The following is a 17,738-nucleotide window of genomic DNA, read 5'->3' as shown; positions in this document are numbered from 1 at the left end:
TTAATCCAATTTGAATTCAGTTTCAAAACTTGCAACTCAAAGAGTCTTGACTAATACCATCACCAACATAATTGTTATCTGTAGCACCACCCCTTCTCCTCCTTTCTGGAGCCCGAAGTAAAAGTCCACTTCCTGAAGCAGAGACTCAGATGATTGCAACAGTCAGCCCGTGAGTACCCACAGGAAGTCCAGGGTGGCAGTGTGGGGCATAAGTAGGAGACTCCGAGGTACTTCTAGGGCACAGGAAACAAAAGGGCAGTGACCTACCATTAAGAGACAGGCTCTAGTTGCCTATTCCTGGAGCACTCATCTGTTTTATCTCCAAGCTCCAATTGCAAATGCCGTGTTAGACATAGATTAAAATCACTCTAGTGGATGCTCAACAGGCACTCTGAGCCAATCAGAAACCATCATTCCTCTTAAAGCTTCCTATTTGAATGCAATCGTGCCTTTAAAATGGCCCCAGGCCTTGCAATGATAGTACAATTCTAAACTCTGGTCCCTAGGCCAACTCAGTTTTGTGGATGCAAATATTGCCACTGAAAATGGCCCAAAAATGTGATCTAAGATTTTCCAGCAAAAGTAGGGCCAGAAACCCAGGGAGAGAAGAGGTAGACTCTTTTATTCATTGTATTAGATTACGAGTAATGAAAAGGGAAATAACAGATTCCTTTCTTCTAAATCAAGATTGTAGCTCCATGAGAACTAATACCATGTTTTGTTTTGTTGTCCTTATCATTGTATTTGTAGTACCTAATATGATGCCCAGAATGAATGAGGCATGAAACATTTGGAAACGGAAGACCAAGTGATGTTCTCAGAGTCGGGATCAGACAATAACTCCGAGTTGTCCAGCCCTAGGTTTTGTAGAGAAGCAGATTGCCTCTGAATCTGCTATCTTAAAAGATAATGTGAACCTTGGTCATTTTTGCCAGTCCAACTTCTGTTCCCTTCTACTGTGAGGTCCACAATTTCCTTTTGGGAAAATGCTCTCCTCACTTTGTGTCCTCTTTTGGGGAGGGGTGAATCCTGGTAAGCACCTCCCACATGAAAGGTGAAGAAACCATATCTTTCTTTTGTTTGACCCACCTCCCCTCTGTCAGTCTGATGATCTCTCCTAGGATTTTGACTCTTGGACAAGCAGCTCAAGGCTGGAAGGGCTGGCTGAAGCTCATTTATTTTGGTATTGAGCTCATCAGCCTATTTCTGCCACAAACCCTCACTGAGGTCCTTACTGCCTTTTCTAAGCCTGGTCCCTCAGCCAGCAACCAGGTCCAGGCTGCTCATAACCTTTCAATGAATCCCCTTTTGTGTGAGTCAGCCAGCATTGCATGGAACCAAGACCCCTATCTGATAGTGCAGGTGGGCTGCTCCTCTAGCTAAGTGGTATTGGTCAAGCATTAGACATCTTACCCTAAACTGGGCCAATCAGATTTCTCTTTTTCTGGGACTTTATAAGTCTGACCTAGAAAATATGAAAGTTGTAGGTTGCTGAGAGCTAAGCCTCAGAAGTAAGTTGATGCTAAGAGAAAGGTCTATAATTTTCGCTGGTGAGGTTTAAAATTTTTTTATGGGTTCCAACATTACCTACCTGGAGGAGAGCTCCAATAATTTGCCTTTCTTGATTAGGTTTTCTATTATTTGCTTATGTTATCATCAACCAAAAGACTCTTAATTAACACAGGTTCCATATGATAGAAGCCTCCTTGGGGTCGGGGCCAGATTTTCCCTTATTCACCCATTTGTTTTTTCATCATTTATTGGGTACTTTCTAGGTGCTGCAAACCCAGAAGTGAATTTGACAATTCCCTGAACTCAAGGAGCCTGCTCTCTGTCTAGTTGGGGTATAGCTATATTCATTCAGTCATTCATTCACTTAACAAATAATTCATTTTAACTAATAACAGCCAATACTTATTGAATATTATGTGACAGGCCCTTTTCTTTTTCACTTACTTTTCATAACTCTATTAGGGTTGTACTATTTTATAGATGAGGGAACTGAGTCACAGAGAGGTTAGGCAGCTTTGCCAAAGTCACAGGTTTCTAAGCGCTGGGGTTGGGTCTCAAACCTGTCCAACTACAGAGATCTGGTTTCTCACCACTCTGTAACCTCCCTTTCAAAAGAAAATCCCCACGCAATGTGACATATGCTTGCATGGGTGTGTATAAAGTTCAAAGAGAAGAAAGTGACTAATTTTGTGGGGAGGTTGGAGTTCAAGAAAGGTTTTGCAGTTGAAGAGGTTTGAGCAATGTCGGAGGAAGAGAAGGGTTGTAACCCTGGTGCCTCGCACAGAACTTTGCATATGAACTCGATACAATGATGAGCAGGCTGCTTGCGCATCTGGAAGGAATTGTTTTTCTGCTTGCATGGAGGATGGGGTATTTCCTGCTACCTTCTGAGGCATCCCTTTTGTGATGTAGCAATGGCATACAAGGTCATCAGATCGGTTGTGTAGTGTATCACTGATGCAAACAAAAGTATTGACTTCATAAGATGGGTGAAGAAACCGAGGCTGATGTTGCATGACTTGTCCAAGACCACACATGGTGAGTAAGTGGCGGAACCAGACAAGGACCTGGTATCCTGCCCTCTGGAGGGAGGGACTGGTTAACAAGATTCCTCTAAACCAGTCAGGCTCCTGTACTCTCAGTCTCCAAGTTAAGGCTTTGCTCTTTACAGCCTGTACACCCAAGCTTCTGAAGGTTCCCCCTCCCAGGGACATCCTCCCCTTCCTTTCCATTTCCAGCTTCCTAAATCCTGATCATCCTTCAAGATTAAGCTCATCCCATATCTTCCTCTCCAGTCTTCTCTGAATTCATTCAGCGCACTATCTAAATTTTAATTAAAATCCCTTAGCCATATTGCCAACCAGATTTCTGCCCTGAAAACTTCTTATGTAGAAAGACTAGACTCACCACTGCCTCTTCCTGTTGTTTACTATGTACACATCTTGTCTCACACTAGAATGTGAGGCACAAACCACATGCTTCTTTCTTCGCTTCATCATCTATCACAAACTTAGGTTCTTTGCGATCATATCGGTTGTTGACTCAAAGAGATACATGCTCTGCCCACCTGCTGTTAGATTGCCCAGCTCCCAAATCATGCAATCTTGCTAACTTGTCAGACCCCCTTTCTAAAACTCTTGGTGAGGGGGAAGAATGCAGGGGCTCTCATAGGCACATTCAGCAATTAATAATGACCAATGCTTGATAATGTTTACTAATTACCAGGTTGTCTACAAAATACACTACATGTATTAACTCATTAAATCCTCAAGACATCTATTATCCACTCTGAACAGATGAAGACATATAGAGGTCACTCTGTTATTAAGTGGTTCAGCCAGGATTCAAACCCAGCCTGACTTGAGTCCATACCCTTAACTACAACACTAAATTCTTTATGGGTAACCAGAAGTCTCTTGCTATAATGTATATCCACTTCCTTTCTTTCTAACCCCTGTGGGAGGATAGAATTAAAGGGGTGAGAAAATAATACAGTATTTATTATGCTCCCAGTGTGGCCATGTATGATGATAGGTACATGATGCTTTATTAAAATAATTCTTGCAATGAGTCAATGAAGCAGGAAGTATTAAATCCATTTTACAGAATGTAACTCCCAAAGTCGTTAAATATTCAAGGTTTAGTTTATGATTATTGACGGAGTAGGAAGGAGACCAGGTTTCCTGATTTTCAAGGAAGTGCTCTTTAAAGGAAATTGAACAGAAAACACTGATAGGGACAGGGTGAAGGGCAGAGGCATTGAATTATTATTTAAGAAATTGTGTTAATGTATTAGAAAGTATATGATTGTCTAACCACTATGCTGTACACCTGAAACAAACTAATATTGAATGTAAACTGTAATTGAAAAATAATATTTAAAAACATGAAAAAAATGTTGGCAGGTGGGGGGGGGGAGAAATATGTTAACGTATACCGAATAATGGTGAGACAAAGTCAGAAAGGCTACTCCATGAACACCCATAGAGGCCTTAATTAAGTACATTAAGGAGTCTTGTTTCGGCCTGGGATTAAAATCGAGAATTTACCCATAGGCAAGGGAGAGGGGGCGCCACCAGTCTAGGAGAACCGGGGAACCCGCTCTAGAGACGGCTCCGTCCCTTTTTTTCCCGTCACACTCTTATTGGCTACTTTTCCCTGGGCCCTCCTCAGTGTGGACCATTAAGCATCCAAGCCTTTCCCACGACCGGGCTGGGACCTCCAATCGGCTGCCAGGTCCACGAGTCCCTCCAAAAGCCCTGGACACCGGCGCGACGCTTTACTCTGGCCTGTGACTGGCCAGGCGCAGCATGGGGTCCGCCCCTTCCCCCTCCGGATTGGTCAGCGGTCCTCAGGCTCCCGACCCTCCTGCCCACCCCCACCCGGCCTTCCCGGGGGCGGCGGGGCCTCCGCGGGAGTGGGCCCCGCCCCCGTGTGACGCCCGGGAATTGGCGACACCGTGCAGCCATTTCCGGTTTCGGGGAGGTGGGTGGGGTGCTGAGCGGGACTTGGAGCCCCCGCTGCCGCCGCCTACAGAGAGTCTCGCGCCTGGTGCTGCCTGGACCATGCGGCCGGAGCCCGGAGGCTGCTGCTGCCGGCGCCCCGTGCGGGCAAACGGCTGCGTGGCGAACGGGGAAGTGCGGAATGGGTACGTGAGGAGCAGCGCTGCCGCCTCTGCCGCCGCAGCCGGTCAGGTACGGCGGGACCGGGCGGCCGGGCCGGGACTGGGCGCCGGACCCCGGGAGCTGGCGCGCCCGCGTGGAGCCGGCTGAGGAGGCGGCCGGGCGGGGGCAGATCGCGGTGACCGCCTGCCCGGCGGGCGACCGGCGCGGCTCAGGTGTGCTGGCGGTGGCGTCCCGGTGCTGACCGGGCCTGCCGCGAGCCGGAGCCTCAAGGGCGGCACAGGGGCTCCCCCCATCTCACCGCGCCTGAGGTCGTCCTCTCCGGTCCCCGAGGTTTGGGGTGTGCTGGAAGCCTGGGTGCTCGGCTCCACCCGATCTGGCCAGGAATGCGGGCCGCGCTCCGCCGGAGGCAGGGGGTGACTCCTCGCACGCCGGAGGATCCCCTCGGGGGCTCTTGATCTCTCCAGGCCCCTTCCTCCTGCCCTCGAGATGGTTGCTTCCTTTTCGAGTCCTGAAGCTCTCCAGGGAAGACGTCCCGGGGTCCTCGGAGGCGGAGAAAGTGAGCGGGAGGTGCCGGGCGGAAAGGTGGTTGGACACTTCCTACCACATACCTGCCCCTTCTGCAAGCGAGACGCCGGACCTCGGGTCTGGACGCGAAGCCGGCCCGCTGCCTCGGAAGCGGTGCGCTCCTAGCCCGTGGGGAGACCCCATCCCGGCTCCAGGTGGAGGTCGTTGTCCCTTCGACTCTGAGCAGCAGTTCTGTCACCCTAGGGGGGTGTTTAACCTGGGGGTGACTTGCGATGACTCTGTACTAACTAACCAAGGCTGAATCACCGGCCAGGTCCAGGCAGTTCTGAAATATTTTGCGAAGTTCTTAGTTCGAGACAGTAATTACTAACCTTCCACTTCTCTGGACTGACACGGTCTGCCGAAACGTGTTTTTAAAGACAAGCCGGTTGGAAGGATGCAAGATCGGTGTTGCTGGAAGCGGGCGTTGTGATGTTTGCAGTCGACTTTAATACTTACAAACCTTGTTCAGATATGAAGGAAAACTCCGCCCTCCCCCCCCGAAGTAGTGTGTCCCCTGTCCTGTTGTGACTGTTGTGATTTAGTTAGGCTTTGACATAAAGGTCTGGCCGCCTCCTCCCCCCGTCCGTAGATACTATAGATAGGCCTGTTGCTGTTTGGTGCGGAACAGAAAATAACGCTTTTCTCCAAGTCATGTTGAGGGAGTAAGACTGTAGAAGTTGGGGGGAAATATTTCCAAGAGACTTGCCCTCCGCAGAAGTTGTGAGGCCTAAGGCAATATCATACACACATTCAGTAGATTTGTTCTCATTTTTAAAGGAATAAGTGTGAGAGAGTGGGCTCGTTATAAGCAGCGGAAGGAATTGTTTTCCAGCCACGTACAGGGCTGATAAGACAGGACCGTGGTATGGAACGTAACAGGGAAACCTAACGGGGAGGAGTCAGAAGACTCGCCTCAGGTGAGTGAGTGGGCTATTTAAAGGGGGGGAGGAAGTGGAGAGAAAGTTGTCCACGTTTCTGACTCGCTTTGTGTTTCAGGGCTCTTTTCACTTAATGCAGAGGAGTTAGGTTCTGATTTAGCATAAAGCAGATCCCTCCCTTAATTCCTGACAGTTTAGCATCAGTAAACATAACGTTTCTTCGGAAATTTCCAACTAATATGATGAAGACATATCAAGTCGCTAAAATGAAACTTAAAAATCTGTATGACTCAAACATCTGGCTGACTTCTCCTGATACGTTTTAGGGAAAAATTTTACTCAAGGACTGTGGCAACATTTGGAAGAATGGTCTAGTGGGATGAATTAAAGAATGTTTAGGGCTGCTAAACATTACTGTATGAGGAATATTGTCTGTGAGGGCTTTTTTCTTTCCTTTTAAACAAAAGAGAGATTTTTGGTAACTTACGACAGCAAGAGTATCTTTAAAATATTTTTTAAAGTTGTTCCTGTTTCGGCTTGGCCAGGTGGTTCAGTTGCTGGAGTGTCATCCCAGGTACCAGCGGGTTGTGGGTTCAACTCCTGGTCAGGGTATGTGCCTAGATTTCAGGTTTGATTCTGGGTGGGGACTCGTGTGGGAGGCAACTGATCAATGTCTGTGTCCTCTTCTTCTTTCCTGTCTCTCTTTAAAAAAAAATCAATAAACTCATCCTTGGGTGAGGATTTTTTTTAAAAGTTGTTTTTGTTTTAATTAAAGTGGTAATGCTAGTGCTCCAGCCCTGGTTTCTTCTTTGCAGTTTCTGGGTGATATGCTTGCCGTAAAAATACACATAAGATGTTAAGTGCACAGGCGTGGGTTCTGCTTTTACTAAAATAGTAGGTTAGATTATGACATGGTTTTTTATCCCAAGATATTTCAGTATAATTGTATTTCCTCACATACTCAACATTTGTCTTTTATGAACAGGAGAGAAGTTAGAAACTTCTAAGGTTTCTTTACGCTCTTCAGAGTCTGCGTCTCTGTGCTTGTAGAGATGAACGGACAGTTGTTCGTCAACTTGCGATGGGGTTACACCCTGCCATCTCCGTCCGAGGTCGGGCACGCGTTGAGCCCTTCTCTAGGGGCACCAGCTGTTTGCCCTGGTCACAGGCCTGACTGGGAGCGGTGGTTTGCTGCCACTGCCCAGCATCACAGGAGTATCTTTCCACATGTCGCGGGCCAGGGGAAAAGTCAGAATTCAAAATCTGAAGCACAGTTTCTACTGAATCTGTGTCACTTTCGTGACATTGTAAAGTCGGAAAATCATTAAGTGGGACTGCTTTAAGTCGGGGACTGCGCGTACGTGCTTGCCACTGTGTTAGATCTGGGTTTAGAGTTCGAGTAAATAGATCTTACGGTATGTTGGGCTTGTGAAACAAGCAGACGTTACGGTTTGGTTTGGTTTTCCGTTTTCCTTTTTGTTGTTGTTGTGATAAAATACACATAAAATTTACCGTCCTAACCATTTTTGCGTATAGCCAGTGGTATTAAATATATTCATATTTGTGCAGCTGCCACTACCATCCATCCTCATGACTCTTCATCTTGTGCAACTGAAACTCTGCACCCAGTAAACAGCAACTCCCCGTCCCCTTCTTCTTCCAGCCCCTGGCAACCGCCTCGCTACTTTCTGTCTCTGTCTGTTTGACTGCTGTGAGTACCTCATGCAAGTGGAATAATACAGTATTTGTCTTTCTGTGACGGGCTTATTGCATTTACCATAATGTCCTCATGGTTCATCTGTGTAGCAGCATGTATGAGATCTCTCTTCCTGTTAAGGATGAATAATATTCCGTTGTGTGTACATACATACCACGTTTTCTAGGCCATTCATCTGTTAGCGGTCACTCGGAGGGCTCCCGCATTTTAGTTACCGTGAACAATGAACATGGGTGTACAAGTAGATCTCTTGAGTTTCCGTTTTCATTTCCCAGAAGTGGAATTGTTGGATCATACGGTAGTTTAATATTTTGAGGAAATGCTGCAATATTTTCCACAGTGTCTGTAGCTGTGAGATAATAGGAGTATGTGTCTGTAGTTCCGGGCACAGAACTAAAATCTGTGTGATTTCCTGAGTAATAAGAGTACGAAGAGCATGTTTTGTTTTCATATGTGGTCTTTGGCCCTCATTCCTAACCACAGAGTACCTAAACCTCTTGGAGCGTTCTGAGTGTTCTGTCCTGTGAGGTGACTCTTGGTGGGGTCCAGGATAGGGGCTGGTCACCAGAAAGACCAAGCCCTGATTGGAAGCTTGGGATTCTCAGCCCTACCTCCCATTTTCCAGAGAGGGGAGAGGGGCTGCAAATGGAGTTAAGTCTCCTCCATAAAAATCCCGAAGGTATGGGGCTGGGAGAACTTGTGGGCTGCTGAACAAACGGAGGTGCTGGGAGGGTGGCGCACACCTTCCCACACACCTTGCCCTACGCATCTCTTCAAACTAGATGTTCACCTGTACCTTTTATCATATCTTTTTGTGATAAACTGGTAAGCAGTTAGTAAACAGTTTTCCTGAGTTCTGTGAGTTAATCAGACTGGGAGAGTGGGTCATGGGAACCTCTGATGTACAGCTGATCGTGAGAAGCACAGGTGAGAACCTAGACTTGCAAGTGGCATCTGAAGTTGGGGTTTGGGGGCATAGATAGTCTTGTGGGACTGAGCCCTTAACCTGTGGGATGTGATGATGTCTCCTGGTAAATAGCATTAGAATTGAATTGATTGTAGGGGACTGAGCTGCTGTTGAAGTATCACTGGATGGTGTGGAAACACACACACCTCCCTCCCCAGTCTGGTGTCACAAGTGGTGTGAGTGCGGTAGTAGAGCAGATAAAGGGAAACATCACAGGAGTGTTGGGTGTTAGGGTTTTATAGTAACCATCCTCATGGGCGGAGACATTGCTGTTTTTTTTTTTTTAAATTTCAGGGTCAAGGGGACATCCATGTGAGAGAAGCATCGATCAGTTGCCTCCGGTACTCGCCCCAACTAGGGACTTAACCCGAAACCTAGGCGTACCCCAACCTGGGACCAAACCTGCAACCTTTCAGTTTATGGGATGACACTCCAGTTGAGTCACACGGGCTAAGGCATTACTGGTTTTTTATGATGTCAGTAGACACAGTTTTCACAAGGAGGAGTAGCAATAAAGCAGTATTTTTTTCTCCTTGCCATTCGAAAAATGAGAAGTGGGTCCGCCTTTATTGGAGGTAAAGGGTGCCAGTTAGCAGTAGGGAAACTTTGAAAGAGTTAGAATTGGGAGCTTTTGCAGAATTAGAGCTGGAAGGAACCTTTAGGGGGTTATGTAATTCAGAACCTTTATCTCTTTGTAGGACTTTATTAAAACTAATCTTGATAGATGATTCCATCCTATTTTTAAAGACCTCTAGAGGATTTGCAGGAAATTTTCTCATCCGCATGTTACAGTATTTGGTGATCTTAATTTCCAAGAGTTTGGGTTTTTTTTTTTAAGCTCCTTCTTCACAGCACTTTTTTTTGTTGTTGTTTAGATCTTTAATTTCTTTATAGAACTTGTGAAATGTGGATACACATTTTACCTTCCTTATTAGTTAATAAGTATGGAAGGAAAAAAATTATCTGCTTTTCTGCTTTTGAGATAGTTTTGGACCTAACTTCTCTTTAATACTACTTTACTAGACAGGTGCTTTAACCAGCTAAGCCACAGAGCCAGCCTCTTTAGTACTACTTTAAAAAAGAAAAGGTTTTATTTATTTATTTTTAGAGAGAGGGGAAGGGAGGGAGAAAGAGTGGGAGAGAAACATTGGTCCATCCTGTCGCCTTTGGCATGTACCCCAACTGGGACCTGTGGTGACCCAGGCCTGTATCCTGACCAGGAATCGCACCAGTGACCTTTCACTGTGACCCTTTGCTCTGCAGGACGTCACTCAACCACCTGAGCCATGCCAGTCAGGGCATCTTTTGTAGTACCTTTAATGAGATATTGGAAGGATGACAGCCTTCTAGCCACCAGAATAAATAAGATTCTATCTTAAGGAGGAATTGGGATACAAATTATGTTCTTTAAATATTAAGCCAGAAGAAATAGGAGGGACAAAGTGCTGGTCCTGCTACTTATCCAGTACTTAGAAGGTTGCAAATGAATAACTAATGAAGGGTGGTTTACTAAATAGCTACTAGCTTTTGTTTCCACGGAGCAGAAACAGTAACTCGGAGAAGAAGTTGTGAGACAGGAACAGGAGGAGTAGCTAGAATGTCCAGTATACCTGTTCAGGTTTCACAGGGCCTGATGAGATACAACAGACCTGAGGGCTTTGCAGAATTGTTGTAACTGTTCACAACTTGTCTGACTGGATTTTTGTTTCAAATGCTTTTGTTCCAACAGGAAGAACATTTCAGTTCTTACTAGCTGGATCTCAAAGATTCCAGAGTCATTTGAGATACTCAGGAATTCTCTAATAAAAATTCTTGGGAAATGAGATCGGGATTTAATACATAAATCACTGTTAAGATAGTCGTCAGAGCTTGGGTATTGAGGGAAGACAGACTTGCCCACATTTTAGGGTTGGCCTAGCTGTCCTAGGAACTTCACAGTGCTTTGAGCAGGTAGTTAACCGGTTGACATTCGGTTAGGTTCAGTTTTTGAGAAAAAAGCAGCAGTGTTTATTGGCAGAATAGGCAATTGAGAAGGGGGGTAGAGACTGTGTTTGCGTTCTGAGAGGGTGTGCCTTCTTTGATTAAATACCTGGTTTGTGGCCTCAAAAGTCAGTTGCTTTTGAAAAGCTTCTAGTAAAGTGTAATGTAATTTGTATTTGTGACCAATTAAGCAAGTAAGCCTTTTGCTCTTGACCCATTTAATCTCAGAAAATTTAGCTTACGTTTGTTGTCTTTAAGCCTACCTTCAAGACCCATTATGAATGTTAAGTGGGGATTTTTTCCTTTTGTTTTAAAATAATTTTTGCTTCTGACTATGGAAATAATACATGGGTACTGTAGAGCCCTAAAGGGTTAGGATAACCCCTGTGTTGGGGGTTCATTTTTTAATATCATTAGTGGTAAACGAGTCTGCTTTCTGATCATTTCTACACACAGTGAAGTAAGCATGTAATCCAGTAGAAAAAATGGGCAAAAGATAGGAACTGAAAACTCACAGAAAAAGAAACTTGATCGGGAAATAAATATATGAATATGCTCATTCTCACTAGTTCTTGAGTTATGGCAACTTACAACAATGAGATAGTGTTTTTGCCTTTTACAGTTTGAAAGCTATGACAGTATTAAATGTTTGCAGTGTTTTAGCAACGGGAGCTTTTATATGGGCACTTGTAGTATAAATTGGTACAGTTACTTTGGACAACAACTTTGCAGTTTCTAGAGAAGCTGAAATATGCATATTTATAATGATTGTCCTACTAAGTATCTAGGTAGATATGAGAGCAGAGGTTTTCCAACCTTTTTATTTCAGCCCACACCAAGAGATAACATTTTATATCACAATCCAGTGCATACATAATGTGTGTATATTTTATGTACTTTGTATGTTTTATACCTATATACACATATAACTGAAACACAAGTTTCATAAATCACTTGAGTGGTGAACACATAATATAATATATAGATGATGTATTATAGAATTATATACCAGGAATCCATATAATTTTATTAACTAATATCACCCCAATAAACTCAGTGAAGATAAAAAACATTGTGGTCTGCTGAATAATGCCCCTTCCCCAAGATGACCACATCCCAATTGCTAGAACATGTGGATGTTACCTTACATAGCCAAAGGCTTTGTAGATACGAGTAAATTAAGGTTCTGGTGATGAGGATTACCCAGGTGGATCCTAAAAGTAATCACACGTATCCTTCTAAGAGGAAGGTAGCAAGAGATTTGACTACCCAATGAAATCCTTTAAAAGTTTAAAACAACCTGATCACAAGCAAGTAAATTGATACTATGAACCACGGATTGGCTGTAACCCCCAGTTTGAACGCTGTTAGTTTACTAGGGCTGCCAGTACAGAGCACCACAGACTGCACAGCCTAAACAACAGCAATGTGTTTTCTCATCATAATGGGGACAGTCTGAGATAAGGTTTGGGCAAAGTTGGTTTCTTTTGATGCCTCGCTCCATGGCTTGTAGATGACCCTCTTCTCCCTGTATCTTTCTCGCTGTGTCCATATTTCTGTGTCCATTCTTACAAGGACTCCAGTCATTGGATTAGGACCTACGCCAATGACCTCGTTTTAACTTAATTATCTCTTTGATGGCCCTAACTCCAAAATACATATTTTGAGGTATTGAGGTTAGGATTTCAACATATGAATTTGGGTGTCAATTCAGCCAATAACTCAGTTTTCCCAAGAAACTGCTCATGGGCACAGGTGACATGTTTAAGAATCCTTACTGTAAAAATATAATTTTAAAAATTGGAAATAACCTAGCTGTCCATTAGTAGGAGAATAGCAAAAAAAAAAAAAAAAAATCAACGACAAAAAAACAGTATGGCATAGTCGTCAATGAAATGCTACACATCAGTGAAAACATGAATTGATCTATATTATGAACTTGGATTGATCCCAGATACATACCGTTAAGATACAAAATGGTAGGTCTGTAAGGATTAAAATCATGCAGAAAAATACTGTATTGTTCATCGCTTTGTATTTATGTGGTAAAGGTATTTTTTTTTAATTCATGGGAATGATAAACACCAAATTGAGGGTAGCTTTTATACCTCTAGGGAAGAAGAAAAATAGCACTTCCCTAGGGCAAACTTTTTAAAATTTACTTTTAATTACTGATTTTTTTAGAGAGAGATTGATTTGTTGTTCCACTTATTTTTGCATTCATCGGTTGCTTATTGTATGTGCCCTGACCAGGGATCGAACCTGCAGCCTTGGTGCATCAGGATGATGCTCTAACCAACTGAGGTACCCGGCCGCGGTCCCCAGGGCAAATTTCTTTTCTTAATTTTTATTTTATTGTATTTTAGTGGGAAGGGAAGGGCGGGGGGAAAGGGAAGAAAGAGGAGAAGAGAAACATGAATTTGGGAGAGAAACGTCAACTGATTGCCTTCTGCTTTCTCCAAGTAAGTACCCCAGTGGGGTGGAGCATAGAGCCCACAACCTAGGCCTGTGCTCTGACCAGGAAATGAACCGGTGACCTTTTAAAAGTTTCCAAGGCGACACCCAACCAACTGAGCCACGATGGCTGAGGCCAGGGCAAACTTCTTACAAGGATTGAGGAACTTCTTAAACATAAGACACACTGCGGCACTCTCCTGTCGGCTTCCCGTCATTGACCACAAAATACAAAGTGTCTGTCAGCTTATGAGACTGTATGTCATCTGGCTCCCCTGACTTCGTAGCCTGCCAGCCAAGCTGGCTTTCCTGCTCTTCCCTGAACATATTAGGCATGCCTGCCTTAGGGCTTTTGCCCTTGCAGTTACCTTGGTCTGGAAATGTTTTTTCCTTTGGTTTCTTCCCCGCTCCATGTGGGTCTCTGCCTGCCTAGTATGTCCTTCAGTCAGCGAGTCCCTGTCTGAAATGCTGTCTCCAGGGTGGGGTGGCTCAGTCAGTTAGAGCTTTGTCGTCATACATCAAGGTTGTGGGTTCCATCCCCGGTCAGGGCACATACAAGAAGCAACCAATGAATGCATAAATAAGTGGAACAACAAATCTGTTTCTCTTGTTCTTGTCAATAAATTTAAAAAAAAATGAAATGCTCTCTTCTTACTTTTTCTAATGACAGCGCTTATAATTGCCTGACATTAAACTGTGTGTCTTTCTGCTTGCTTCTTGTCTTCATCTCTCAGGGGAGCGTATGTTACTGTATTCTCGGGCTCACATCGTGCCGAGCTCCTGCTAGGGGCTCAGTAGGTATTCATGGAGTAAAGGAACGAGTGAAAGAATGAATGGTACCCTCAGTGTTTCGTTGAGTGGAATAATATCTAAAGCATATAAGCTAACTGGTAAATTTTGATAAATATAGGCATTGGGTTTGCTTTTATCTCTGTGTTTTAGTATTAATTATAGTACAGTATTTCATATATACTTGCTGGTTGATGAAAGCCAGTTTCCCAAAATAGTGTTATAAACATACAAGAAAAATAGGTTGTGGTACATGTGCTAATTAAGAAACCCAGAGCATAATTTTTAGTGTTTCAGGTTTACAATTGTTCAAAAACAATAGGGGCTTACTGACTATTCTCACTAGTAATGGTGAGAGCTCGTGAGGAAGAGTAGGGAGTGGCCAGCGACATTCCTAATGGTTGGAAATGGCCCAGACACACTCCAGTATATTTAATCCCCTGTCCATTAGCTCTTTGAAGGAGCAGCATGGCCAGTAGTGACTTCTGCAGCACCCTTTCCCATTGTCTCAGAAGGGATTTAAACCATGAGACACTGGTTAGTGCTTCAAAGGAAAGGAAACCCGTCAGTATTGACTTCTGCCGGGCCTCCCTTTCTTACCTTGACTTGAAGTGCCAAGAAGCTGGCCTCAGAAACCTGGCCTGGGATCACTGATTAAACTGTAATAGAACTACCTGTTGGACACCTTTGCCTTACGAGCTAAGGGGTAATCTCTTTACTGCCTCCTATAAAAGCTTGGCTTGTGTATAGGAAAAGGAGGCAAGTTAATGCCAGCACATGGTTCCAGTTTCCTAAAAACAGACATTTTCTTAGCAAAGGAAACTAATACAATACCATTTATCTCCATTTAAATGTAGCTAATAATATGAATAGCAAAAATAGGCATGAAGGGTGAGTTAAAGTACAGTTCTAATATTAAGCCATTGATGATTTTAAAACAATCAGATTAAGTTATAATATCTCTGAAATAAGGGAAAATTTGATTCATAGAGAACCTCAGGGAAAAAAATGGCAATAAATGAAAAAATGTAAAGACTTAGATTCTGGTCCCAACTTTGAATTTAACTGTCTTGTGATTGGACGGATTGCTTGATCTTCTTTTCTTGGTTTTGTCAGTCGGTCCTGTGAAGAGGACGAGCGCGGCAGCTTGAGGATCACGTGTAGAAAGAACGGCTCCTCACTTTGTGTACATTTTCCCTTAAATATAAATCCCTTCAGACAGCATTCTTTAAAGTAGTTCTCTTACTCTCTTTTATCTCAAAAATCATGTTTGTTCATTGAAAGTAGCTAGGAGAATGGGTCTTGAAAGTTCTCATCAAAAGAAAAAACTTTTGTAGCTACGGTGACAGACATTATTGGACTTTTGTGGTGACCATTTTGCAATGTATACAAATGTCAAATCATGTGTTGTACTCCTGAAACGAATATAGTGTTATATGTCAACTGTATCTCAATAAAAAAACAACAAAAACGTCAATCTCGCATCCTTTTTCTCTCTTTAAAAGAAAGAAACCAAACCCCTGCAGACTTCTTGAAGACAAGGATTATCTTTTGTGTGTATCAGTAAGTACAGAGAACAGTTCTTGACATAGAAGGAAATGAAGTTTTTATTGAATGAATGAAAAGAATGAGATGATTGTGATTTTTTTTTTTTTTTAGTGCAGTGATTTTGAGCTTCTTGGTACAATGGAGCTCTGAGTTCCTAGGAGAGACTTTGATGTCTGAAAATTATTTTTGCAGTTTTAGAAACATTAAGAAGTTACATCGAAGGAATCTCCACTTCTGGGCATGTGAAATTAAAGGGCGGGAGGGAAGATCAAGTTGGGAGAGATTTCCTAGGACGAGCAGTACTGAAATAATGAGAGGTGAATGTGTAGACTACTGTATACTGTGCCTTCTCTCTTTCGATCATGTTCATACTCCCTCCCGGCCTCCTGGGAAAGTCAGAGGCTTTTGATTGCTGGACATTATGTATAAAAGACCTACAGAGACTGAAGTCAGTGTTGTTTTTCTCATTTCGCTCTCTTAGGCAGATATAGTGAGGGGCCAAGCTGCCATCTAAACAGAGATTGAGCTGGGTGGGGCTGGCCTGAAGTTTTGGGTAGATTCATCCACTCTAGTGAGCACAGTATCTTAAGCATGGGATCCATTGTGTGTTTGTTGGGGGTCCTCCCTGTAGCACGTACTACTATCTTCTGCTCATTGTGAGATTGGGGTTGATTTCAAGTAACCTTTTTAGTGCAGCCTTCCAGCTTCTCCAGTGCTTTGTAAATGTCCTGTGTGGAAAAGTGGCCATGTGCTTGCGGCTCATCTAGAATTCAGTCTGTCATACTAACCTGTGCAGCTACCATAAGCTCCACTGGTTTTTCTTTGTCTTCGTAGAGGTTTATTCTGCCTGTGGCAAGCCCAATTACGATCAGTCAGGCCATGCTCGGACTCTACAGATACCACCAGGAAAGAAAATGGCTAGCAATTCCAGCTTACTGAGGAAAGGCTCTTCACTCTCTAGAATTTTAGTTCATCTTGTGCTCTTTGCTTTGCATTGTAAACAACTCTTCAGTGTCTTAAAACAGTTTCTTGTTTTGAGTAATCTATAGTTTCATCCAGTTCTGTGAAAGCGATGGCTTGCCTCTGCCTTCTAACTCCAGCCTGGAAGCCGACATGTCAATGTTGGTTTTTGATTTTTGTTTTTGTTGCTATAAGTAACATAAACATAAAGTCGTCAAAACAGAAACAGAAACAAACTCATAGATACAGAGAACAAACTGATCATCACCAGATGGGAAGGGTGTTGGGTGGGTGGGCAAAAAAGGTGAAAGGGATTAAGAAGTACAGATTGGCAGTTATAAAAGTAGTCACGGGAATGTAAAGTACAGCATAAGGAATATAGTAATATTGTGATAACTATGCGTGGTTTCAGATGACTACTAGACTTACCGGAGTAATCACTTCTTAAAGTATATACATGTCTAATTACTATGTTGTATACCTGAAACTAAACAATATTGCATATCAAGTATAATTGAAAAATAAATTGAACAAAAGAAAACCATCTTTCTGTTAGAAAAAGATTAAGTTGTTCAAACAAGATAGAAAGTACTTCTCTTTGTAAAGTCTGAAGGTGGACAGGTGGTTCTAGGTAGGTAGGTTATGAGGCATGTTTTTTGTTGCTGTGCAGTCTTTTCACATCTTGTCTTCATTTGTATCTGAATGTTCAACCACATCTACGATCCAGGCCATGGGCAGAGGGAAAGAAAAGTGGAGGGAAAGCAGTTTCTGTTTTAAAGGATGTAACCCAGCCCTGGTACCCATCACTTCTGTTCACTTCCTATTGGCCAGAATTTCACACCAAAAGCTACTTCAGCGGCAAGAGAGACTGGAAGTGTAGTTTGTGGTTGGGTGGTCATTACCCAGATAAAACAGAGATTCCCTTACTGAAGGGAAGATAGGGAGAATCTATACAGGGGGCCAGTTAATGCTTTCTGCCACAGTATTGTATAAGAAGCTCTAATGAAAGTTATTTTTCCAAATAGTCAATTTTCTTAAAATCTTATGTTAAATAATATAATATTTTCCTTTTGTTTGACTGCTCTTACTATGAAAGAGTTAGTCTTGTTTAATGGTTATGAGCGTGTTCTCTGTAGTTAGACACTGTCTGAATTTTGGTTTGTGGTCTTTTGTTGCCTTTTCTTCAATACTAGTTCTGAATTTTTTTGTGGGGGGGCTATCTTCATGTGCATTAATGAGAA

The 17,738-nt window shown here is 43.2% G+C and overlaps 1 protein-coding gene across 2 annotated transcripts in view; it reads left to right on the top strand.

Annotated features, from left to right (window-relative positions):
- Nucleotides 1–2,439: 2,439 nt before the first annotated feature.
- The window catches only part of SPTLC2 (serine palmitoyltransferase long chain base subunit 2), a 100,301-nt gene continuing 85,002 nt past the window's right edge, over nt 2,440–17,738 (top strand). The window contains exon 1 of one of the 2 annotated variants that reach the window (XM_045201186.3): nt 2,440–2,550. In XM_045201186.3, coding sequence (XP_045057121.1) covers nt 2,527–2,550 — 24 coding nt within the window. In that variant the 5' untranslated portion in view covers nt 2,440–2,526. Of the gene's footprint in view, nt 2,551–4,478; nt 4,707–17,738 lie in introns of those variants that run through there. The other variant, XM_053928874.1, reaches the window with a different exon arrangement.

The sequence above is a fragment of the Desmodus rotundus genome, chromosome 7, assembly GCF_022682495.2.
Source record: "Desmodus rotundus isolate HL8 chromosome 7, HLdesRot8A.1, whole genome shotgun sequence".
Classification (NCBI taxonomy): domain Eukaryota; kingdom Metazoa; phylum Chordata; class Mammalia; order Chiroptera; family Phyllostomidae; genus Desmodus; species Desmodus rotundus.
The sequence above is the reverse complement of the archived record's forward strand: the minus strand, read 5'-3'. Positions and strand labels throughout refer to the sequence as shown.